The following is a 27728-nucleotide window of genomic DNA, read 5'->3' on the forward strand; positions in this document are numbered from 1 at the left end:
TTCACCTTTTTCTATGTTTAAAGGCATGGTGCATAACAGCAATTAATACCAGAAAACCCAAGTAAGGAAGTTCCTAGCATGAGATTCCAAGGAGTTCCTTGTTGGTAGATCTCATGCACAAAGTTCTGGGAGAAAAGGAGGGTTTTAGGAGTCAGGCCATGAGCCTGGAATTGGGGGCATGCAAATCTAACTATATGATGAAAAGTCCTGGACAGGGAGGTTCCTATTCTTCAGTTCCTCTGCATCCTATCATCCTACCACTCAAGGCCAGGGAAAGACTGAGATGTGTACATATTCCTCTAGTGAATACTTGAATACTCCACAATGTTTAGAACATTCCAAAATCAGTTCTTTCCCTCTATTCTTGAATCCTGTCTGTTCCTTAATTATGGTATCACCATCCCATCCAGTCCCACCCATCACTCAAGCCTCAAACCTGGAAAGTATCCTTGACTGTCCCTACTCTTTTTTTCGCATCCAATTGTTTGTGTTGTTCTGTCTGTTCTCTCTTAATATCTTTCCAGTGTTCTTGTTCTTCTATTCTTCATCCCTGCTGCCTCTCTGCTTCAGTTCAAATGCTTTCTTGACTAATTACTGTAGAAGCCTCCTACCCATAGTCTCTGTGCCTTATCTCACTTCCCCCTCTCTTCAGTATGCCCTTTACATTAATATACCATGTGATATTCTAAATAAAAATATAATAAAATAGTATTACATCATCTCACATAAAAATCCTCAAAATCCCTTCATATCACCACCACTTTTAATTTGCATATAGTGTTGGCTCTTAACAGTTAAAAAAATAAATCTAAACCCCTTAAACATGTCAGAGTATGTTGAATCTATTCTGTCTTTTCCAGATGTGCCTACCACCTGTAACTAACCTCTATTCCAAGTTTCTAAGTGTTACCATTTCCCTGAACGCAAAATGTCCAAAATATCCATCCATGTCAAACACATTTGCCATTCTCTGTCTAATCGCTTCACCTTCTTTCTTATTCAGGTTCTTTGCATCCTTTAGAAATTAGCTGAAGCATCACTCTCAGAAATCCTTTTTCTTCAAAACCACAATGAGATACCACTTCACACTAATTAAGCTATTATAAAAACAGAGAGACAAAATAGTGTTGATTAAGATGTAGAGAAATTGGAACCCTAATACTGCTGGTAAAATAGTTCACCTATCATAGAAAAAGTCTGGAAGTTTTTCATACACATTAAAATAAAACTAGCATGTGATTCAGAAATCTCATTCCTGGGCATACACCCAAAACACATGAAAGCAGGGGCTCCAAAAGATATTTATATGCCCAGATTCACAGCAGCATCATTCACAATATACAAGAGGTGGAAGCAACCCAAGTATCCATTGAAGAAAAATGGATAAACACAATGCAGCATACATGTACAATAGCTTATTCAGCCATAAAATGGAGGGAATGTATGACTCATGATCTAATATTTATGAACTTTGAGGACATTATGCTAAGTGAAATAAGCCAGTTAGAAAAGCAAATGCCATGTGATTCCATCTACACGAGACCCACAGAGTAGTCAAATTCATAGAGACAGAAAGTGTCACACTGCTTTACAATTTCCTATTTATACGTCTGCCTTTTACACTCAGAGACTTTAAGGAGGAATATGTGCCTAGAACAAAAAGTATCTGTGTAATTTGTTTAATGACAGTATAAGTAAGTGTCCTTAGGTTAATTTTTGTCACTTTAATGGTGTTAAATGAGTATTCAAGGCCATAGAACCTAATGTCTTTGCTTACCTAAACCTTTTCCAAGGGGATTTAGGTAAACAAATTTAGTATAAGGAGGAAATAAATAGACCCACTCTCTGTAGCTTCCATGTCCCCTTCTTGCAGTCTTCTGCCATAGTCCCACTGACCTCAAGCTGCCCTTCAGCCCAGTTAATATCCTCTCTTACAATCACCCATGTCCTCAAGGCCTCCTGAATTTTTCCCTTTCCTGAATGATTCCTTTAGCTATGCATTTAAAAAAAAAATCAAATCAAACCACTAAACATTTATTTATTTATTTATTTATTTATTTATTTATTAGAAATGTCTTTCTTTTTTTTTTTTAAGATTTATTTATTTATTTATACAAGCACTGGGTACAGTCAGAAGCACGGGAGGGTGAGAGAATTCACCAGAGCCAGAGTGGGGAGCAGAGCAGGCAGAAGGACCGAAGTACACTGCTGAGGGGAGCAGCGGGCGGCAGGAGAGGTCTGCGCGCCATGTGGGACCCTCCTCTGGTGGCCGGGGAGCAGCCGGGGATTGAACCGGCGCTGCAGAGGCTGCGGGCAGCTTCGCAACCCAGCGCTCAACCGCTGCGCCACCGGGGAGGCCCCCACTAAACATTTAAATATCAGTGACAAACTGTTCACTTGACTATCTTGCAGATAACAATAGGATTTGTTGGGGGCTCAAAAATACCTTGAGATTTGAAAAGTATAGAGACAGCCCTGCTAATAATAGTTAATCGGTGGTCTTTAAGGCTGAGATTTGTAGAACAAATAAGAGGTATTCACTCCTTCTGGTTGTATAGTTAGCCACAGAAAACTTTAAGGAAAATTCTCACATGGAGTATCATATTCATACTAACCAATGTTGTAATTCTGTTATTAGCGTTTCAAAAACATCTTCACAGTGAATTTCCAAAACAAAGTCAGTCTAACTAATCCTTGTCCATCCTTGTCCATCCCTCTTGAACCCATTTTCATTCCTACCTTATGTTTCTAAGCATGGTTTTCTCAGCATCAGCACTATAGGCATTTCTGATGGCATGATTCTGTATATTCCTGGCCACTAGCTACTCCATGTCCCTTCCTCCAGGTGTAACAACCAAAAATGTCTGCCAACATTACTAAATGTCTGTGGTGGTGGTGCGGGAAGGGGTTACAAACACTCTCAATAAGAACCACTGCTCTAACTCCAAGCAAAAGACTTTCCCCTATGAAAACACAGCAGAACTTCTCCCACAGAAGGTGCAGTGCAGAACACTTTGCACCGAGAGTGCCTTGTATTATAACATAGCTGCACCCCTATTACTTATGTCCTCCCTAGACTACAGTGCCACCCTTGGGGCATCAGCACCAGAGCTTCTCATTCATGTTTGAACTCAGATACCTAACACATGGCCTAACTTATAAAATGCACTCAATAAATGTGTGTTGAATAAATATGAGGCAAACATATAAAAAGATACAGTATTCTAAGTTCTTTAAGCTTATAAAATTGTGCCCATTGCAACTACTCCAATTAAAAGGCATTATGGGCCTCCCCGGTGGCACAGAGGTTGAGTGCTGGGTTGTGAAGCTGCCCACAGCCTCTGCAGCACCTGTTCGATCCCTGGCTCCTCCCCGGCCACCGGAGGAGGGTCCCACATGGCACGCAGACCTCTCCTGCCGCCCACTGCTCCCCTCAGCAGTGTACTTTGGTCCTTCTGCCTGCTCTGCTCCCTGCTCTGGCTCTGGTGAATTCTCTCTCCCTCCCGTGCTTCTGACTGTACCCAGTGCTTGTATAAATAAATAAATAAATCTTTAAAAAAGAAGATTAAAAAAAAAAAGGCATTATGTTTCCATATGAGTGAGAGAGGCAATATATTTAAAACCATATAGGAGCCTGCATTTAAACTATGAGAGGTAATAAATGAAAGGATGAATTGTCAAAGTTCAAGTGTTGTAAAAATATCAGTTGCTCCTTTCAGGAGTGTTCATAAACAGTGAGCTGAGCTGGTCTGTTACGCAGTTCTTGGCAACCCTGTAGTGTAACTCTTCAGTGATGGGAGATGTTAATTAATTATACTATAAAATAGAATTACAATTAATTGTTAATTTAGGTTTCAAAGTGACAAACTTTAAAGGCTAAAAATAGTCTTTGATCTTTAAAAGGCTTCTTAATGAGGGCAGTATACTTTAAGTACATCATTAGTTTAAATGTTCAAATTGGGTCTAGAGGCTGCTTGAGCTAAGAAAATATCTATTCCAATATGTTAAATGTTTATGACTTGGGACGGGGACAATTAATTGCTAATCAATGGGCCAAATCCTAGGTGAGGTCAGGTTCTGATATAGGAAGACGACAATAGTAAATTGGATTTAGAGCTTTTTGATGTGATCTGTAAAAATCACTGGCAAGCAAAGATCAAAAGAATAGTAAGAAGGCCAAACCAACAGAAAAACCCAGATAATTAAGTTATTACTCATTAGTTAATAGCGGTTTTCAAGAGTACTCTTTGTTTAGATTAATGAGCCATAATTTTTAGAATTAAACTTACATGTCTGTAGTTTAGTTACTTAAACATATAATTCAGGATATAAATAGTAAAACTCAGCACCGCTTAATAGGGGGTAACACTTAGCTGGTGACAAAGATTAGAAATATTTGTGATATAATATCCCAGTAGACCTTGATCCATCATATGATACTTCATTGTCTCCAAATCCAATAGGAAAACCAATTCATTACTTCAAAAAACACCTTCTTAATAAACATGCAAAAGATCAACTGTCACCCCAGGAAGAAGCAAGCTGTGTTTGAATGTTGTCTGTTTCAGTATTAATAATTATACTAACCTTTAGTTCAGGTGAGAGATTCCAAAGACAGAGCTGACCCTCCTGACTTCCAGTCACAATTGTCTGCTGGTCATCAGTGATCATGATGGCAGTGATACTGTGCTGAGGGGCCTGCTTTCCCCAGAGCACCACTGCCTGCAGGGAGGACCTCATGTTGAGAGAATCCTAGACACAGGAAAAAGTATATATACAACCATCATTCTTAAATCAGGAAGAACTGATCATGTATCAAAATGGATTTATTATAACACAAACTTTAATGACCTGTTCTTTCAGAGATATAGGGAAAGGCACTTCCACAGTTAGAGAAGGCAGTCATCAAGCATAGAAATTACCTTGCCCAGTTAATTGATCAGAGAACAATGACATTTCTATTATTTTCCTTTAAAATTTTTTTGAAGTAATAGTTCATAGCATTAGCCAGGATTCAGGTGCATAGCATTATTAATAAACATCTGTATATATTACATTAAGGTGACCACTTTTGTCTAATTCTATCTTTTATCATATTTGATTACAGATGTTGGCAAGGAGGATAAGAATAGCCTGTTCATCTCATACTCAGTTTTTACTATAGGTGATTCTGACTCATGGTAGAATATGAAAACTAACCTATAAAATGTCATACTGTGTATATAGAGTGATTTTCTGTTATACAGAAAAATGAAGCTGTAATTTGAAGACAGCTTCAAAGACTCTCTTCCTAGATATGTCACCTCATCTAGGTAACAAATATCTGGACATTACTGCTAAAAAGTAAATCTTTTCCAAAATAACAATAGTTTCTAGTTGTCAATGACTCATATATGAAAGTCATTGTATTTAGTATATTCCTAAGCAGTACTTTTCATAAAATCCCTACCTTCATGTGTTAGTTACAAGGGTTAGGATGAATACATAATTATCAAAAAAAATGTTTGCCCGTGTACCACCCAAAATGGTCTAAAATATAACTCATAATATGAGCATTACATTTGTGAACCACTGCATTTAATATTCTCTTGAAATAGTGTTCCTTCCTGAAATACAGATAACTTGAGGATGAAGAGTGCTTTAAATCCTTAGACAAATTTAATGTTTTCTCTGTGACTTTTCAGTTTATATTTAATCTCATTGAAAATGTTAAATATAGGAGAATGGGGAAACACCAAGCTTACCTCCTATACTGCCCTTGAGAAAATTAGAAGAACAAAAACCTTAGCTGGGGATTTAAAATTGTTAGTCTCTACAGAGGCATGGCAAGCAAAACCCTCCATGGTGTTGTCTTGCTCAAGGAAAGGGAAACATCAATAAAAATCCCTCCAATACTACTACAGGGAGATAAGGGAGTATATTTCTAAATCTCTCAAGAAAAATACACCAAATATGAGACACAAAAGAGTTTGAAATAAAACTATCATTATATATAATACTAGAATTTCCATGTCAGGAAATCTATTTAAATTACTGTTTTGAGGTCCATGATACTCTGTAGAAGTCTGTCAAAAACACTACATGCTTATTAAAATATCTCAGATTAAATAAAAGACCACACACAGTGTTAGGAAGATTACAGAGTAACTGAAGCTTACACATTGCTGGTGGAAATACATAATGGAAAATAGTTTTGCAGTTTTTTATGAAGTCAAACATACACTTACAACAAGATCCAGTGAATCCATTCCTAAGTCTTACCCAAGAGAAAATAATGTATTTATCCAAAGATTTTTATTGTGCAATTTTATTTGACATAATCAAAAACTATAAACATTCAAGTGTCCATCATAGGTGACTGGATAAACACATTCTGGTGTAGTAACCCACACAATGGGTTATATTCAGCAATAAAAAATAAACTATTGAGCCACATAACATGAATAAATCTAAAATTAATTGTGTCAGGTGAAAAGGGTAACTAAAAAGAATATATACTTTATTTCAGTTTTGTAAAATTCTATAAAATTCTAATTTATAATAACCGTCCTGTGAACAGGAAGCAGAGGCAGGGAGAAGTTAGATGATTAAGGATGGTAGACATGTTTATTATTTGAACTGTGGTGATGGGTTTTATGAGTTTATACATTGTGTCAAAACTTATCAAACTATACACTTTCAACATACATATGTATGCATATGAATAAATTGCATATCAATTATATTTTAACAACATTATCTTTTTATTAAAAAGCATTCTAGAAGTCATTTGCATGACCAAAATCACATAGGATTTCCATAGAAACAAATAATCCCAGCGGCAAAGAAACTCACTGTCAAAAATTACAAAACACCCAAGAAAATAATAGACTATGTATTGAGTGCTGGAGCCTGATCAAGGAAGGGAAGGAATTCACCTGATGAGGCACTTCAGTCAGGTATATTATAAGGCAAAGAGGGTTAAGGGGGTTGAAGGAAGTTTGACCCCTGGTTTGGAGGTCAAAGTGTATGCAGAATAAGAAGGATGTTTACATGGAAAGAAGATGCAGTGTAGAGGGCTAGAGCACAAGGAGGGTGGCGATGCTTGGGTGGGATGTTGGGTAAGGATGAACTGGCATAGGAGACTCCAAGGCTGGACTAGGGAAGGAGGGCATTTATTGGTCATGGCAGCAGATATAGGGCTGGAGTTCGAGGGGTATAAGACAGGCATGCACACTGAGGGACATTCAGCACGTACCGGTGGGGTGGGGTGAGCTAGTGCTCTAAAATATAAGCATACACAGTAGGCAGTAGAGGTGGATGAGCAAGTTATTCAAACATGGGGGCAACAGTACCACCAGGGCGTATGTAATCATATAATGATGAGCATGATACCCACAAAGAGAATAAGCAGCATCATGGACAGAAACCTGATTTATACAGAGTAATAAAGTGATGCATTAATAAGATAACAAGAATCAGGCTTCTTACTGTCAGAAAAAGGAGCTGAAAATACAGAAAGAAAGAAAATCAGAATGATCTCTGTGGTGCTGGAGCGATATTATTATTAGAGGGTTTTTTTTTAAATAAATGAAATAAATAGATGTAAATAAACATACACATGCCTTTTATGTCTGTTCACTGAGAGTCTAAGAGCAGTAAGAGTCCAATAGAAATGAGCTCATTTAGGGCCTCCCCATTGGCGCAGCAGTTGAGCACTGGGCTACGAAGCTGCCCACAGCCTCTACAGCACCAGTTTGATCCCCAGCTGCTGGCAGCGAGGGTCCCACATGGCATGCAGACCTCTCCTGCCATGCCTGCTGCTCCCCCCAGCAGTGTATTTCATCAGTCTGCCTGTTCTGTTCCCCGCTCTGGCTCTGGTGAATTCTGTCACCCTCCCATGCTTCTGACTGTATAAATAAATAAATAAATCTTTAAAAAAAAAAAAAAGTTAAAAAAAAAAGAAATGATTTCATTTAGCATCTTCCAAATACTTTTCTCTACTAAAAGGAACTAGTGTTTCTTGAGAAATTGGTTGATTCCAAGTCTGGAACAAGGAAAAGACAGGGTGATACTGAGACATATTGTTCAAAGCAAGGAAATGCTCAGAGTGAGGCAGCCATAACAAAAGAACAGAGAAATCAGTTTGAAAGGGGTTCCACTGCTAAATGATGGACAACTTGAGTGTTAAATAATACCAGAAAAAGACTGCAACTCCTTAAATAAAACAGGAAATCATGAGTTTATAAATGAAACAGGAAAACATGATACTAAGGGGCAAAAGAGTGACTTTACAGTTATGAAATAACACACTCTAGGAATGCATGTTAATGAAATCAAAGAGAAAGGAAAAAGTAGAATATAAAATGCAATTGTGAGCAAAGAAATTAGGACACACAAGTAATTTTCAATGAGCATTGTCTATAAAATAATAATATTAATGATGATGATTAACTGAGGTCAACTCAAATTCTATATACAAATGTGAAAGAAGAGCAAGTGGCAGCTGTGTTAAGCCACTCTAATGTACTCCTGGCCGTGAGAAGAGAGCAGAGATACTAGTTAGCTTCACATTCTGTTAAGATAAGAATTTATTGCCAAACATTAAAGAAAAGGTATTGTGTATTACTGCAAAACCTGCAGGGTGGTAAAAAGAAATAAGGAAAACATCAGTCTAGTAGAAGAAATAAAGCAAAGACACATGGAAAATAGAAAATGCAAAACTGAATGGTAAATTCACTTTCAAATTTATCATAATTTACAATGAATGGAATTAAACTTACTAGTTAAAAGACAAGAATTCTCAATTAAAATATATCCTAGCATATCCCAGTTATAAAAAATTCCTAAGGTATTAAACAGAGAGGTTTAAAATAAGAAATGGGCAGGGATGTATCAGGGATAGAAAAATGGAAAAAACTGATGTAATATTATACAAAATAGGCTTTAAAGTGAAAGTAATATTGGGAGGAGTCACTATATAGTGATAAAATCACCCACCACAATGGGATAATAGTCCCCAGTCCCTAGATACCCAATAGCAGAGCCTCAAAATAAAACATAATCATACATAATTATAAAGTTGATATTATTAAAAAGGTAGATTTTACAGACCTCAATTAGCAATATTTAGATCAAGCTGATAATAAAGGTAAGTACAAAATGTTTGAACAATATTTGCATTTGCAATATTGTGGACATACATAGATTTCTGCAACTAGACATTAAAAAAATTCTACTAAATAATGTAAATAACATTTATAAAACTGATCCTGTTGGTCCATGAAAACATCTCAATAAATCACAAAAGACTGGTATTCTTTTTTTTTAAGATTTATTTATTTATGTATGCATACAGGAACTGGGGTACAGGCCACAGGCATGGGGTGTGGTGAGAGGATTCACCAGAGACAGTGGGGAACAGAACAGGCAGACTGACTGAAATACACTGCTGAGGGGAGAAGCAGGCGAGACAGGAGAGGTCTACTGCACTATATGTGGGTAGCTCCCTGGCTGGGGATCAAACTCATGCTGCATTGGCTGTGCCAGAGCTTCATAGTGCTGAGATTTAACCCCTTGTACTACCAGGGAGGCCCTCTGTCACCTTTTTAACTTGATCTGTGAAATAGGGAAATGAGTCTAGACTAAGTAGAACTGTGGCAGAAACAAGTATGGGCAACATTTGCCAGGGAAATAATATATTTGTAATGATTAACTTACATTATGCTAATGACAAATGATTTCTGAGGTGAGTTTATTTGTATCCTCATTGCTCTAGAAAATAAAGTTCTCTTAACTTGATCATTGCAAAACAACACTGTCTAGTCAATTACCAGCCACTCTGTAGTAATCTGGTTTTGTATCTCCCTTAAAATGATATGCTCAGCATTGATGTTTCCCTAATGAAATGATACTGCTCCCCAGAGATAGAGACCAGGCTTTGCTTAGCATAGTGCCAGGCCATAGAAAGTACTTGATAAATACTCTTTTAACCAAACTTGATGCTCCCTCCTACATTCTGTATGAAAGATGGGAATCATTTCCTAATCGTCGTTTTATTTCCTATAGTGCCTAAAGCACAGTGCTTTGAACAGGAAAATAATAAATCTTGGTTGAATTAATTATTTTCCTTATTGTTTTTAAGCTCTATGTTCAAGAGGAAGGGAGTTGATTAAAGAGTATGAATGTTAAGTTATGTTGGAATTAAATGTGAGTCACTTAATCCCTCTGAGCTTCAGTTTTGTCATCTATAACCAGGAGTTAGTAATGATACCTAGTTCAAAGAAGAGTGAGAGTAAAAAGAGAGCATGCATATAATGGAGAGCAGGGAGTAGTATTCAGTAAATGACGGGTTTTGTAACTTCAGCTCACATACTTCTGAATAGCAACAGTCATCCTTACATCAAACTTTTTCACCATTACATTTTTGCTTTCTTATTATTCAAATTGAATTCATTTCAAATTCACGAGATTTAAATCCTCCAAAGAGAGGAAATTCTGTCTGAAATGTCCTTTGCTATATTCTCATGGTCCAGAAAAGGGTTTAGGAAAGGCAGGCACTCAATATCTACATGCTGAATGAATAAATGAATAGAAATATATTTTATAGTCTAAAGGCACATGTCCAGCAAATATCCACCCATGTGAATATTTACAAATGTTTAGGCACTAATAAAAGACAAGGTACTTGGAGTATAGAAAATCAAACAAGTCAAAGCATTTCATTGAAAAATACTGTACATAGTCATAGGATTCCTAAAAGATCCAAATTAGAAAACAAGAAGCACCACGGCCAAAGCCACAAGAAATCAGATCTCAACCAGTGCCCATCCTGATCAGTCCAGATTGGGTAGTGTAGTGAAAACAGAGCTGAAAGTCAGAGACCTGCTACTAGGGTTCCTTTTACTGCTTATTACCTCTATTTCCAGATTTTGAAAGTTAATATGTAGTAAATGGAGGATAATATCACCTGCATTGCCTACAGCTCAATATTCTTATAAATAAATATAATGATGTAAATAAAAGCATATGAATATAAATATACACATTATGCCATCATTATACCTTGCACATAATAATTATAAATGCCCATCAATCTAGAATTTGGACAAGAAGTGGCCTTGGGGATCATTTATCTAATTCCCTTGATTTATTAGAAACCTGAAGCACCTAACTCTTCCATCACTTCAATTACTGAGATTCTGTGAGACTGAGCAAATTGCACACTGAGAATAAGTAACTACTTAAAAGGCTGCAAATCTCAGAAGTCACTGTTTTTTAGCCTTCAGTCAGAACGTGTCAGACTGTTACTTGCAAATGTTTTTAAGTCATTCACGATACAAGTGAATAGTTTCAATTTCTAGAAAAAGCCATATTCAATGAAATCAGTAAGATTGCCTCTTATTAAAAATGATTTGAAAGTACTATAGTGACAGTGAGATGTTCCATATAAAAATCTTTATTGGATTAGTATGCCTTTCAAATTGAAGAGACATCTTATAGTAAATCTGCAGAATACTTGCTGTTTTCATCTTCATTGACACAGGATTTCAACAACAGATTTCTCTGTGCTTTCTATAACCAAAATTCTACTTGGATAATTAAATCAGTTTCCCCATCATATGCTGTGGTTCCTAGTCAACTATGAAAAGTTGATATAAAGCATGAGAGAAACTGAAACCCTCCACCCAGTGTGGGTACAAAGATTATCACTTTCTGTATTAATGCTTTGATGTGAAAAGGGCGGAAAACATTGAATTAAGGAAAACTTGTCTAGAAATATAAATATTGCAAAGCTTCACAATCTGAATCACCTTGGATTAGGAAAATTACACTGGGAACTGAGAAATAAGCCTGGTGATGCAGCCACACTGAGAGCTGCCAACCATGGCACAGACACGCATGATGAGCATGTGAGCACTTTCATGCTGTTCTATTTTAAAAGAAAAAATTTTAAATAGTGTATTTTTAAGTAGCAAGAGCAGAGGGCTGCCCACTCAACAATATGAACTTTCTGGTCTGCTCTCAACTCAGAGGGGCCCTTAAACCACCAGGGAGGAAACATTTGCAAAGCTGTGAATTGTAGGTGGCAAAGGATCACTGTCTTTGCCATTGTTTCATCCCTAGTCCCTATCACACTGCTTGCCACATAGGTGACATTCAGTAAACATTTCTTACATGACTGTATTTAACTTTGAAAATGGAGTAAAAGTTCGCTGGAAACTGGAAAAAGCTTGAAGACTGATAAGAAAGTGGATGAAAGGTGATATACCAACTCTAGAACCAGTCTTCTTATAGCATTTACAGTCCAGAGATACCTGTTTCCCTCTTGGTTCCTTCACCAAAATAGATGGAAATAGAGTTTTAGGTAGATCATTAGGTTGTATCCAGCACACCACCCTCTCCATAAATTTAATTCAAAAACATAATTTATTATTAAGAAAAGAGACAATATGATAGTGATAAATGTTGATCTTCCCCTCGCCCTTATAACTAGCAAATGTTTTTTGAGCACCAGTTTCCTCATCTATAAAATGGGAAGGAAAACTAATTTTGAGAATAAATGTGAGGCTAGGTGATTCCATGCAGGAAATGTTCATCATAATTCCTTATTTATAACTGGCACTCATAAATGTTTACTGAGTGAATGAACAAGGAGATAAATCACAATGTTACACCATAGGCAAAAAAAAAATGTGATTCTCACTTTCCAGCAACATCCTTCTTGTGAATTTCCTTCCTTCCTTTTACAATGCTGTCACTACAATTTCTTTTCTCAAAAGTAGTGTAGGTATATACTAGAGTCTTTGGTCATGAAAAGGTACAATCTGTTATTATTACTTCTAAATCTTTTTATCTGATCTTTTAATCAGCAACTCCAGATCACATTAGGGTTGTCAGATTCAGCAAATAAAAAAAATTTCCATTTAAATTGGAATTTCAGATAAACAAGAAGTAATTTTTTCTTCGAGTAAGTATGCCCTAGGCAACATTTGGTATATGCTTAGATTAAAGAGAAAAAAAAATCTATTGCCTGGGAAATATTATAAAAAAAAATATTGTTTATCTGAAATCCAGATTTAACCGGGTCTCTGAGAGCACCTGACAACTACAGGCTACACCACAATGGCACTTTGTAGCTCACTACTCACCCCCCTCCTTGTGTACATGAGGGCATGATGACTGATGAAAGTTGATTTCTTGGTCAAAGTTACCCTGGATGAAAGCTCTGCCAAGGGAGAACAAAAACCAGGTCTTACAACAATCCACCTAGAACTCTCCTGCTGTACATCATAACAGAAATGACTCAGAGACTTCCTCACCAGAAAGTCTCAGAGGTCTGCTAAGCAAAATTCTTCGTTATTTTATTAGGTCTTCAGAAAAACAAAAAGTGAAGCAAAACAACAATTAACATTTCCTTGCCTTTCTCCATAAACACCATAAGTGATAAACACAAGAAGAGATAAGGCACAGATACAGCTCCCATCCTCCTGTCCACTTTGTTTCCTACCCCCCTCTGACAATTTGTTGTGATCTCTCTGACTAGTCTGAGGCTAGGAAAATAATGAGCATGATGCAATGTGGTTTCGTGGCTGGGGTATACCAAACACTAGAATTGTTTACCTTGTCATAAAGAATTTTCTTCAGGGGCAAACTCAGACACTGAGTCTCTGCTTAGCCAGGTAAGACAAATCTCTTACCCCTTGACTAAGGACAGCAAACCAAAAAGTATGAAGTCCTCAGTTACCACGCATGAATTTTGACAACAACCTCCTGACAAGAGTAAACATCAGTGAGGAATGCAAAAACAGCATAGCAGTTAGTAATGCCAGATTTGGATCTGAATCTCACATCTGCCAACTACAGTTGTGTGACTTCTCTGAATCTCATCTCTTAAGTGGAGGATAATACCACCTACTTTCCACAAAACTAATTCCTCTGGTGCTCTGAGAGTTAAAAAAAGAGTATTTCATGACTTCATTTCCTGAAATAAAACTCTCAGAACAACCGAGTTTTATTTGTAAATGTTGAGTTCAGGTTAAAAGAGGTTGGAGTGCTTAAACTTACCGAATTTTGTGCTTCAGGCAGATGCAATTTATTGTATATAAATTATGCCTTAATATAAATGAAAAAAAAAAAAAAAACAAAGAGATAGCAGATCAGAGTAAAGAAGTTTGGCCAGTCTCACAGTGCTAGCAAGTGACAATGAAATGAGAAAGGGCAAAGTAGAGCTTTTCGAAGAAACAAGAAGTAGAAAGCTAGAGAGAAGTGTCTGGGCCTTAGTGATAATTTCTTTGACCACAGGGGAATATGAAAGCAAAGAACCTTGGAAATCTAGGGCCACCTAAGGGTGCATGCCTCTGTCCTGTAGTTTCTGCTAGAAGTCCTGTCCTCCAAAGCCCATTTGTTTGCAGATGCTCCTGAAGCAAAAGGTCTTATTTTATCAACAGATTGTAATCAGATCACTCCTTACAAAAGGTAAAAAGTTTTTTTTCTACAAAGTCAAAGACTGCCCAAGGCATATTTGAATAGCATAAGGTTCCATCTGGTCTACCCAGTGAAGCATGGCTATTTCAGAATTAAGCCCTAGCCAACATCAAGGCAAAGCTCTCCCCAAATGTTTTTACTCAGTGATTAGCTGCTACTTAAGAAACTCTAGAAAGTAATGTGTTTTAGGTAGGGACTACCTTGGTAGGTAAAATTAAAGATAAAATAACCCAGAGATCAAGGGAAAATTAAATATGCAAATTAATCTTAAAGCTCCAAACACATGTGTGTTTGATCTGGACATGTAAAAAACAAAATTGTCAATAAGTAACATCCCTGTCACTACATGGATGTAGCTTCTATCACAGTCAGCAGCTCTGCCAGGCTTGGGAGTGAAAGACTTTCAGAAGTACTAATTTCAAACTTGACCTCTGTTTACTAAGGTCCTGTGCAGAGGACCTAACACAGACATATTGATGCCAAGAGTGCTTCATTCACAGTCCTTGTCAAAGTGGTGAGAATCACAACAGTAAAGGAGACATGAGAGGGAAGGCTCTTTTTATTCTGGGTGACTCCACTTCTATTTCTGTTCAGTCTGTGAACAACTTCATGGAACTCCAAACCGTGTGTCTAAAAACCTTGGGTTTGGGCTTTAAGAAGTGGATTTTTCTTCTTTTTAGTTCCTTCTACCTGTAACTCTCTGAATATTCACAGTAATTTTTTTAAGGATTTATTTGCTTTTATACAAGAGCTGGGGTACAGGGCAGAGGTGCGGGAGGGTGAGAGGATTCACCAGAGACAGAGCAGGGAGCATAACAGGCAGAGGGACCAAAATACACTGCTGAGGGGAGCAGTGGGTGAGACAGGAGAGGTCTGCCGTGCCATGTGGGTATCTCCCTGGCAGGCCAGGAATCAAAACTGCACTGCAGAGGCTATAGATAGCTTCACAGTGCTATGCTCAACCCGCTGCACCACCATGGAAGCCCCCACAGTAATTATTCTTAACCTAGAAGTATCTCACATGATCAAATACACTACTGTTCTAGTCTATTGTTATGTCAATTTAACAAGTACTTATTATTTAACAAGTACTTATTGGAAACTAAATATATTCAAGGTGGTGGGTGGGGTTGCAGAGAACATAAAGAACAGAAATACACAGTCCCTGACTTCAAAGAGGTCAAAGATTTTTAACTGAGTCATCTTATGATTGATTTTAACTAACCCTGTCAATAGACAAAACGATTGTTCTTTTATGTGTGATTTCTGTATACCCATTTCCAATCTTGAGGTTTATTTTTCTTTAACATATCCAGTGCAATCTGTGAAACTATGTGCCTAATCTACTGCTTTAAATTAACCCCCTTTGTTATTTTCTGTCCATGGATGTTATTTTCTGTCATGTTTAAATTAGGGGCTCCCAAAGAGCCCAATGGACTGCAGAAGCTCTTCATCAAAAGGTTTGAGCTTTGAAACAGTGAGTCTCAGCCATCATTTTTTTCTTTTCAGGATTTGAGGATTTTTTTTTTAAATTTAATTATACACACACATATTTAATTATACACACACATACATACATATATATATATAAATATTACATCATTTTTTCTTTTTGTACAATGCATGCTTTCTCCTCTCAGGTATAGTCCCCATATAATTCCCACCACCAATTCACTTGTGCACCATCACCATAGTCCCTTGTGCTCTTCCCTACAGTTCTGATCCCTTTCCCTCCTCTTCCTCCCATGCAGTGTCTCTGATTAATAGTAGCCTGTTAATTTGTTTTGTAATTTGTTTTCATTATTTTTTTCCTGATCCCTTATTTGGTTCCCCTAACATCTGTAACTCCATTGATTGTTATTTAGAAATACCTTACTGTGAATGGCCACAACTATGAAGAAAGGAAAGCCCCATGTCAGCAAGAGATGGCCAGTACTTCATCTGGCCAAAAAATTAAAAGTGGTTCTTGAAATTTTGGTCGTGGTGGCCCAGATGGTTTTGATGGGAATAACAACTCTGGTCATGGAGAAAACTTTGGTGGTGGTTTGCTTTAGTGGCTTCCATGGTGGTGGTGGATATGGTGGCAGTACAGAGTTGGTAATGATGGAAGCAGTTTTGAAGGTAGCGGAGACTACAGTGATTTTGACAATTACAACAGTTTTCAAATTTGGGACCTGTAGAAGGAGGAAATTTTGGAGGCAGAAGCTCTGGTCCATATGGTGGTAAAGGTCAATACTTAGTCAGATCACAAATTTTTGTTGCTATAGGAGTTTTTAATTTTTATTTCTTCCAGGAACTGAAGCTTAGCAGCAGATAAGCAACAGAGAAGTGATAGAGAAGCTACAGGTTACAGCCAATACGTGAACTCAGCCACGCACAGTGAAGGCAGCAACCTAGCTGCTATAAAGAAGATATATTTTTGAGGATACTCAGGTGTATGGGAAAAAAACCCAAGGACTATATTTGTGACTGACTGCATAACTCTTTCAGTTTCTGTTCTGTAGAAAGAGCAAAGGATTTCAACAAGGGTTTTAAGGTAATAAAAAATTTACACCATTATGTTGATTGCTAAAGATAATATTCTGATCATGATGCTGAATAAATATATATTTTTAAAAAATTTATTCAGCTTATTTAGTAATAAACTAAATTATATAACATGCTATATTATATCTTATAAGTTATAATATATACAACATATATAACTTATACATATATCATAACTTAGGGTATATATTATATAACAAGTTATATTGTTTCTCTTTTAAAATTATCTTAAACATTAGTATCCATAATTCATGGAGTTTAATGTGCTGTTTATATTTTTTCAAAACACTCATTAAAATAAATACTTGTCCATTAATATAAAAATCTGCTGTGTAGTACCTAAAATCATATTAGAAAACAAGTCTCTAATCCATTCCCCCAGTTAAATCTTTTTCTTTACCCTTTCAAAATGTCACCTCAGCTCAGACAATTCTTCACACTGAAAAAAATCTTGGCTGATGATTCTTTCTTCCAATTAACCAGGAGAATCAAGCACTTAGACATAAGTTTCCTTTCATCATGTCAACATTCTATATCATTTTTAACTTAATATTCTAATATATCTGTACTAGTCTCCTAAACTAATATTTTTATATTTGCCCCAGGTTTCATCTTCTATCACCTCTTTTACTCCCTTTACTAGCCTTATTTCTTGACTGTTCTCTCTTTTACTTGGCTCCTTTGCCTTAACTTACATACATTTAGTCAACAGGTTTTTTTTTTTTTTTTGAGCATCTGTTCTGTGCCAGAGACTATGCAAGACTCAAGGGAGACAAGACAGACAAAAACAGTCACAAACCTCAAGAAGTAGTGTTTAGGGAACAGGCATATCCTGAGCCACCAACAGTGTGACAGGTGCTATGGAAGGAAAATGCAAGAGTGTTTGGGGAAGAAACACGATGGACTTGAAATTTAAACATGGGATGTATTTCTTTAGGGAAATAACATCTAAGCTCAAAATCTCAAATCTTATATTTGTAATTTTGTGACACAAAAAATTCCAATTTATGTTAAATTTTATTTTCCCCATCCACAAAGTGGGAATACCACTCACCCTACCTGGCTGTAACACGATTAAGGAAACAGCATGAAGCCAGAGGTCAGGCCCAGAATTAGGACTGGATTCAAATGCCAGCTCTGCTAATTATATGTCCTCAGACTGGTTACTTTACAACCTACAACCTGTGAATTGAATTCCCCATCAATAAAATGTCAATAAATAATAATAATATAAATCTAATAGAGTTGATGTGAGAGTTAAGCTGGATAATGCATGGAAATCACTAGAGAGTAAGCATTTAAGAAATGTGAACCGCTAAAGGTTTTCAGTCTCAAAATCAGTGTATAAATCCTGCTAAGTAAATAAGTCTGATAGATGAAATACCTGTTATTTGTAGTCCTTCATCTTATTACTAATAATGTATAATAGATTCCATCTACTGAATGAAGTAAGCAAAGGGAGATAAAGATAAAACTCCAAAGATACCAATGCTTCTAGTTAAGTGGAATAAATCTACTATCTTCTCACCCATTATGATTGAATTGAGCCTAACAAAATTCATATATTGATGGTTTTACCCCTAGCACTGCAGAATATGACCATATTTGGAAATACGGTCATGGAAAAATGTAATTAATAAGGAAAGTGGAATCACTGTGGACTAGGGATTTCCAATATGATTATTATTCTGTATACAACAGGGCAATCTAAAGACAAACAGACAGGGAGACAGTCATGCAAGGTGAAGGCAGAGATGAAGTGATGCTTCTACAAGCCAAGAAGTGCCAAAGATCACCAATAAACCACCAGAAGCTAGGGGAGAAGCATGATTCTTCCTTACAACCCATGAAAGGAATCAACCCTGCTGACTGGTAGGTAACCTCTAGAACTGTGAGACAGTACATTAAAGCCACTCAGGGTGGGTACTTTGTTATGTCAGAGCTAGGAACCAATACACCATCTGACAGAGGGCATTTCTTTCTAGTCAGAAGGTAGATTTTAATAACACATACATCAATTTTGAAATATATACTTAATTTTAGTCCAAATTAAATTTTAGTTCACAATTAGTCATATACCAAATTCTGTCCTCTACTTCTTTTGTGTTATAAACCTCCTTTCCATCTACAGCCAGGCTCCCTGGGAAAGGCTATGTCACCTTATTCATTTAACAGGTATTTATTAAAAGACGTACTAAAGGAAAGATGAAAAACCAAGCTCCTGACTTCTAGGAATTCACATCTGACAAGTCAAGTCATAAGTACGTAAATAACTGATGCAAAATACATGGGTATGAATGTTCCTAAGATAAAAGAACAAAGTGCACTCACATCCATAGTTGTGGATGATGTAGCCCTCATACTAAGCTTCGCTTTGAGGAAAATGTGTTTTTCCAAGAGTCTGTTGTCTTTTTCCTTGGCCCAAACAGCTACTTCCTTTCTCCAGACTCCAACACAATCTGACATTGGAAGTCAGTCCACAGCCATTACAACAATCCTCTTTTCCTCCCAGACTGAACAGATGGAAGGATGGAAGATATTCCACAGGCAGGCATATGGACCTTTGCAGACAAGTCCTGTTTGGAAAAACCACTCTATGCCCATGATTTTAATGTGTTTGACTCTACGCACAAAACAGGATCACTCCTGCCAGGAAAACTTTAAATTAACGTTCTCACACTCCAGGATCCTAGTAGAAGTTTGTCCAAAACAGATTTACCTTAAGAAGGCTTATGAAGGCAAAAATCCTTGGTGGTTTCGAGAGAGCCGTAGAGGAGGAAAAAGACCTGAGGGTTAAAATCCAAAGCAACTTCATCCTTACTGGAATATTCAATTGCTTTAATAAAATATTTGCTAGGGCTTATAAGCCAGTCTACCATTAATTAAAAAGAGAAGGTGAGGCATTTGCAACTGTTTTTTTCATCTTTGGGGATCTTTTATCATTAGCAAGCACAAGTCCTTCCTCATTTTTATTTTCCCCTACCTCACCTCTTTATATCATTTTCCCTATTCCTGCCTTTTCCTACTTTCCCTTATTCCAGAACACACGCCCATCATCTGCATTGTCCTTTCTTTTTTCTTGCAATTTTAAGACAGTGTTATAAATTCAATTCATGATGTGTTTATCGAACGGCTAGTAAAACTGTGAGCAGTCCAGACATGGCGCTGGGGACTATCCCATGTGTGATCTCATTTAGTCTACACACCTCCCATGAGTGCTATTAGAAAGAGGAGGGCTGGTAATCCTAAACCCCTTGGTTAGGATTACATGCCTAGGTCGGTCTGTCTGTCTGGTCCATCCCTCTCTGAAAGAGCTCAGTAGTCAGAATACACAGCAGTGACACCGCTACCTGTTTACAGTTTACAGTTCCTATTCACAGACAGACCAGTCCACTTATTTCTTTAAAAACAAAACACAATTTATGTTTAACCTCAAGGGTGATTACGGTGTGGGATCATCCTTTAATCGGGGTAACTATATAAATAGATTTTACTTAATCTACAGAACCTATTCTTTAATGTGTGAAAGCACATGCATGGGCAAGTGTTTTCCAAAAAGCCCACTATAACGCTGGTGTTATAGAACATGACTCACAGTGTAAGGTAAGATTTCCACATGCAGAGATTTCAGTGCAGTGGATGTCGCAAGAGGTAACAGAGGGAGCCAAGGGAGACCAGTGAGGGTGGGACTGGATCTACCAGGCCAACTGAACTAGGCAGATGTAGCACTTCTCATATATCCTGGTCTAGGCTTATTCTAAAAAAAAAAAAAAAAAAAAAATTCCTAAACAGGGGAGATTCCTTCTTGTGTCTGATCTGTGGGGTTTCTCCTGACCACAGAAGTCACTGTCCAGTAATATCAAGAAATTTCTGTCCCTGGGGCATAAATAAATGCCCAACTCCTTACAGTTCAAGCGTACATGAAGCCTAAGAGGCTTGGAATCGATCCAGCCCATTTTAACTAGCAAGAAACTACCTAGTAATACCTTGTTTGTATTTCTTGGAGGAGGGACATAAGAAACACTTATTTCATTCCACACAATAATTCACCACAATCAGAGGGAGCACAGCAAGGGCAACACCATCTCCCAGCTGCTGATTACATCAAAGGCTTGCAGCACAAATTCAATTTTATGATGTTAATCTCAGCCTGCCACTCAGAAATTTTCTCTGAGGGATATGATTTTTCTCTGGATTTCATTTTAAGAATGATTTTCTTCATCCACAATCAATAAAGATATGTTTTCATCAAAAGACTCTATCTTGGTAGAATTCAATTGGCTATTTCAATCCCTTTTGGTGACACAATATTAATTAAAATAGTTTATGTTGCACTTCAACTGGAAAAAGAGGCAGTGAAAATAGCAGCTACTCAGAACACATGTTCTATATACATCAACATGGAGGGCAGAAAATAATTTTCTCCTCCACTCCACAGATATTAACTATTCAAGAGAGTTGTTCTGACTTGGCTTAACTGTGCGATTTCACAGGGAAAAAAAAATATGAAGCTCTTCCTGTTTGATTTCTTTGTGCAGTAGGCAATCAAAATGCACATAAAATAAATGCATACCTCCCAGTGCCTCAAGAAGAGCAGAAAAAGCGGCTGTGTGCCACTTTTATTTTCAGTTTCTAAAGAATCATTGCAATTGAATATATTTTATTATTCCAAGATTAGTATGTAACATAAGCAGAGTCTTTCCCATTTTCAAAAGAAAATTATGAAATATATTACAGAAGAGAAGTGAATTTTGTTTTAATAGTGGTTTTAAAAGTAGCAGTTAACTTACTTAACAAATATTTATGAAGAACCTACTTCATGACTGACTCTGGCCACCACCACCACTAGAGACTGAGAGGAAGGCCCCCTCATCCTTGCCCAAATGCCCAGCAACTGTGGAATCTCCATTGCCACAGAGTGGAAAGTGGTAGATTCATGTACACGGGGGCACAGGGCAGGCTGCACTGACTCTGCCTGGAGAGCAGATCAAGGAAGGCTTCTCAAGGGAAGATCTGTTACTGAAATATTCAGCTGGTAATTTATATCCATTGTTTACAAAATGAACGTAGCTTCATATCTAATTAGGTCTCTATAGAAGAAATCTTCTCATGTCCATAGCCTTGAAATCATCCATCCATTATAATTCTTAACCTAAGTATTTGGTAATAAAGAAAGTGGGTGGTGTGAAACCTAAAGGCATCTAAGTATTTCACAGTACTTTGGTTAGATCTCACTCAACATTCCATTTCTTCACAGAAGGACCTTAATCTGAATATGCTCAAAGACTTTGCTTAAACTAATCTGGATGGTATATACAAAAGAGAGAGAGGCATCAAGTTAAACAACAGCATGGAGATTTATAGATCTGGTCCAAGTCCCTATTTCATGGATTAAAAACCACAAGAGAAAGGTAAGTCGACTTGGTTAAAAGTGAGGAGAGGACTTGTATTTGGGTTTGTTTAGACATATCACACTGTTCTCCAAAGAGTCTATAAAACATGTACACAAATGCTGGAAAAGCAGTGGTTACAAAAGAAGAAAGTGATCATCAGCATCAGAATCACCTTCTAAGCTCAGTGAAAAGCAGATTTCTGGACCTCAGCCTGGATATAATCAATCAGAACTTCAAGTGTAGTGTTCAGGAATCTGAACATGAAACATAAGACATTCTTAGCCATGGACTTGAATCAATTTCATCATCCCCTATGCACGGAATAATTAATGAAATATTCAAGTTAATTGATGAAATTAAAGCAATAGTCACGACTGAATGATGAAAAAGAACAATTCCTTCAGGGGTCTCCCTGATGGCCTAAAAGTTAAGTCCCAGCACTATCACTGCTATGGCCTGAGTTGGATCCCTGGCTGGGGAGCTAACCCGGATATAGCACAGCAGACCTCTCCTGTCTTGCCTGCTGCTTCCCTTATTTCAGTAAATCCACCTGTGCCACTCCTCACTCTGTCTCTGGTGAATCCTGCCCCCTACCACACCTCTGGCCTATACCCCAGGTCTTCTCTGCAAAATAAATAAATAAATAGAACAATTCCCTCTAAAAGTTATTTCTCAGACTAGGTCTAGTAAAAATGTTAATACTTAATCTCATCTAGGCCGTCCATGGCAAACAGGTTGGCCTGGTCTCCCGTTAGTTTTTCCCTGATCATGACCAAAACCTTTAAGTAGTTTAATTCTTTAATGGTCTAAATAGCAAGTAGAAATTTTCTGGACTCTGTAGGACTTTGCAACAAAACTACAGGAAATCATTCTTTTGAAATCTATGCAGGGAAAGGCCTAAGGGGAAAAATTCAAAATATTTGATTTTTCAGCAAATTTGTACAATATTTGCAAGACAGATAATTCAAACTTGACCAAGCTGTAATGTAAAGGGAAGGTCTTGCAAATTTAAATATGAGCTAACAATACCAAAGAAAAATCACAAGAGAGTAAAAGCCTATAACAAATTCCTCCCAAAATAATCCATTTGCATTTTGGTACTCCAGAGTAACTAACCAGTTTTCAATAATATCCCCGCTCCACAAAAAAAAATGGACTCACTTTAATACTCAGGTCAAAACAATGACCTAAGCAAGTAACAGGGCCTAAAATAGTCTGAGATCCTATCATGCAAATGTAGAATACTAACTTTGCAGACTTAGAATGGGCCATGCAGGTGATTTCCTATCTTACAGAGCCAGACTCTGAAACAACACAGCCTTGAGCAAAGGAAAGCCTGTAGTGGTTGGGGAACTGGGGTGGTGGCAGTAGATACACTATAACTTCATACCTTATTCTAAGAGTTACGACATTTCTTGATCTGCTTTTCATAATATGCATCTATGCTCAGGCTGGATTGCCGCAGGATTGTGTTATCTCTGATCGAGAGAATAAGAGAAGCGGAAAGAACCACGCAAATTGTCCTCTGTGCAGCAAGCAGCCTAATCTATGTGCAACTAAGTCTTCCAATAATTTTGTGAGGTGTAAGGGTAGATCTGAAGATTTAATCAGTAGCAAATCATCCATAATAATCTATGATCCTTTTCTCCTATTTAAGGAAACTGAATTCAGGGAGGTAAAATAATTTACCAATGTCCTGACCCCGATTTGCCTTTATCACTACTCACGCTAGCATACTTTACCCTAACTTTTCCCTTGGCTTGGAATGCTTTTTCTCAGCTTTTCAACCCTGTAAATTCTTACAAAACTGGAAACTTGAAACCTGGAACTAAACTTGAGCCTCTCTTGGTTGATATTTAGCATTTCATGGCCCAGCATGCCTTTTTCTACTTTTGTCAGAGTACTATCTCTTTCTTTGAGTTATTTCTGCATGTTACTGGAACTATACTGTGAGTGCTGGGAAGTCATAAAGAGAATACTTTTCATTCTACTGGCAGGGAGTTTTACGTACAAAAAAGAGGTGAGAAAATATTGAGGGGGAAATAAGAGAGCTAATGTTTTAGTTATGAATGACTGTGTTATAAGAGTTGCCTCTTTTCTCCTTTCTTTCCCTAGACAAGAGAGTTTATAAGCCATCATCTGAGAATAACTCTGAACACTGCACAAAGAGCATAATGCAGATGTGGGAAAAGATCCTGGCTTGTAGACATCATTCTAATTTGTACTAAACCAGCCTACAATCATATCAGCTTTCTGGGTGCTTACAAGTCACTGCTGATTCAGAGGAGATATAGTCAATCATGAGGTAGATTAGTTTAACTAATTACAATTCCCTCATCTTGTACTTGCTTAGTTTTTAAGCACCTATGCATGGACCTTTACATTTTTCTGGATTAAATTTTGTCTTGTTAAAAGAAAAATAGGAGGGAAATCAATGTTTAAAAAAAATCACTACCATTTATTGATTATAAAGTTGTAGACACTGTGCAGCTTATCTATATCACCTTATTTGATCTTCATGATGACCCTATGCATTAGTATCATGTCTATTTGAAATATGAGGAATATGAGACTTGGGGACCATAAATTGCTTGCCCCCACTATCAGTGCTAGAAACAGACTGGCCCATCCAAGACTCATGCTCTCAACCACTGCACCAACTCACTTACGTGGGGCATGAGCATTGCTCAGCATGTTCTGACACTGCTCTGGACGTTAGAGCAGACCTAGAAGGACATGCATCTATAACAGCCATGCCTAGCTCTAGAAATGATGATTTGCCGCTCTTAGGAGATTTCAGTTAATTAAGGGTCTTGCCAGGACTTCAGAGCTCCTCTAATGCCAACTTAGTGTATAGATTTTTTTTTGGCCTTGATCCCTACCTTATTTCCATGCCTCCAACTCAATATAAAGTAGAACTTAATCTAAAAATTTTAATATTTTCAGGACAAGACTCTCCTAAGAGCTGTTCTTTATGATGTACTAATAACAACTATTAAGATGCTATATGTTGTGAGCAACAATACTAAGTAACAGAATAAGTGAATTGTCAAACCACCAAGATATCTGAATGCAGCACTCTTGAAACTCTGAAACACCTTGAGCCATGATTCCAAGTGAACTTACTTTGAGACTAAAATACACTTCTATTCTAGCTGCCCTTCATAAGCTAGACCCTTAGATTTCTAAATCTTTCACTTCATTGGGCAGAGACTATTAATGCAAGTGTTAACACACATGGAGAGTTGGTATTTTATTGATAAAATAATTTAAAGTATTTTCCCAAAAAGAAATGAAAATATTGAATTCAACGAAGTCCCAATTTGTTTGGTTTAAAAAGATAATCAATTTACTAGACTACTAATTTCTTTTTTTCATCCAACCCTTCACATTCTTTTTTTTTTTTAACTTTTTTTTCCCTTTTTTTTATTTTAACATTTATCATTTTTTACATCCCTTCACATTCTTTACAGAGAAAACTAGTGGTCATTTTAATACTGACAGGACTAGAAGAGGGCTAAGGAACAAGTCACAACATCAAATTAACCACAACCACTTGCAGGACAAAAGTGGTTGTGTTCCTGTCCCCAGGTGTGTAAGTATGAGAACTAAGGAGGATAGAGACACACTGGGTGTTGGAGGATCAGCAAGGGAGGAGGGAAAGAAAGAAACAAAATTTTTAAACCCTTCACTTAAAAATTTTACCAATAGGTGATTTAGTCTCCAGTGGGTGACCTTAAACTCATTTTGCAAAAAAACTGCGAGGTGGGTTGGGGGAAGAAGTAAGTTATGTGATTGTACAGCAATGCCCCGTCTGCATTTTAGGTAACTGTTCAGAAATGTAGACCAAAAGGCTTTAATGAATGCAGAAGGTAGAATAACGCCTCTGTTCCTGGTGGGGACATTCCTGTTACTTATTTTCCCACAATTTTGCCAATGCAGACACCCCGCCCCTGCTCCCTTGATTTTCCTACCTCTAATTCAACTTTACAAATGGCAAAACGCTCTCGTCCGCAGTTGTATCAGCCTGTTCTGCTGCACCTTGCGGCAGGGAAATTTTTCACCAGATCGCGCCCTGCGCAAAGCTCTCCCTCCTCCCCAAAGCCCTCCAGCTGTCTCGGCAGCCAGGCCGGCCTTCGCCGGATCATTTCCCCGACGACTGAACTCCGGTAACTCAAGCAACTCCTGTCTCTTTCAAGTAGAACTCCGGGTCCCAGAAAACTCTCTAGTGAATGGGAGGTCCCTAAATCGCCTGGCAAGCACTCCTCCCAGGACGACAGGGAGGACCACGAGACCCTCACCAGCCACCCCGGACCCGAAACGACAAGGGTGTCACATGCGCAGCTTCTATCACCACTGATGCGATATCTGCAAAAGACTTCAAGAGGGCATTGTTCACACGCCAGAAGTTGGAGCAAAAAAAAAAAAAAAAGGTTACAGCTGCTGAGCGCATTCGCCTCCCTCCCCGCCCTCTGGATCCACCGAGCCGCGCGCGGGAGGCACCTGCCCGGGCGGCCGAGACCCCCGCCGGGGGCCGCGAGCCCGAGCGCAGGGGCGCCCGCTTACCCGAGAAGCTGGGCGGCGGATCCGCATGGGCCGGGCAGGCTCACAGCCGGACGGAGGAACAGCCTGGCGACCCTTCTAGAAGGCCGGGACCCGCCTCGGGCCCGCCCCAAACCCCTCCAGACCCCAGCGCTCCCCGCCCCGCTCCCGCCCCGGCTCTGCTCCTCCCCTCCGCGCGCCGCCCGGTTCCCTCTGGCCACCTCCGCCCCCGGCCGCCCGGGGCCTCACTCTCGGTTCCCTGCCCCGCGCCCTCCCTCTCCGGCTGTCAGAGGCGGCTGGAACTGGCCCGTCCTGCCCGCGGCCTTGCCCTTCAGGACTGCCAAAAGAACTGAGGTGGGGAAGGAAGGGCCTGCTAATCAGGTGACCTCGACCTGCGACCCCGACCCTGGCAGGACCCAGGAAGTCTAAGGGGTGAGAGGACGTTCCCCCCAAGGTTGCATCCTCCCAGCAGGGGGGTGTGTGAGTCCAGGTTTCTAGAATGTTTGCAGAAGTCAACATTAAACCAGGCCCCAATTGGTTGAGTGGCCCAAGTGCCAGGACTGACTGGGTGGTTTGAAAAAACTGGGAGGAACAGTTTGTTTTCCTCAGGTTTCTCAGTTATTTTTACCCTCCAAACTCTGTGGACAACCTAATCGTGGAATTTAAGACTCCTGGATGCAGTGAGGAGAGATTTTGACCACCCCTTTTTCCCTGATACCCAGCTTCCCAAATACTAAGTGAGATGATTTGCCCTGGCTCAGGAGAGCCCAAGTTCTTAGT

At 38.3% G+C, this 27728-nt stretch overlaps 1 protein-coding gene across 2 annotated transcripts in view; it reads right to left on the reverse strand.

Moving 5' to 3' along the window:
• WDR72 (WD repeat domain 72) overlaps nucleotides 1–27056 on the reverse strand; it is a 198956-nt gene extending 171900 nt beyond the window's left edge. For both annotated transcript variants that reach the window (XM_037502510.2, XM_037502511.2), the window contains exons 1-2: nucleotides 26973–27056; nucleotides 4588–4752 (exon numbers count right to left, since the gene is read on the reverse strand). In XM_037502510.2, coding sequence (XP_037358407.1) covers nucleotides 4588–4752; nucleotides 26973–26999 — 192 coding nt within the window. In that variant the 5' untranslated portion in view covers nucleotides 27000–27056. The remainder of the gene's footprint in view (nucleotides 1–4587; nucleotides 4753–26972) is intronic.
• Nucleotides 27057–27728: the final 672 nt, after the last annotated feature.

Source organism: Talpa occidentalis, unplaced genomic scaffold (genome assembly GCF_014898055.3).
Source record: "Talpa occidentalis isolate TD23 unplaced genomic scaffold, MPIMG_talOcc4v2.1 talOcc4.11, whole genome shotgun sequence".
In the NCBI taxonomy this organism is placed as follows: domain Eukaryota; kingdom Metazoa; phylum Chordata; class Mammalia; order Eulipotyphla; family Talpidae; genus Talpa; species Talpa occidentalis.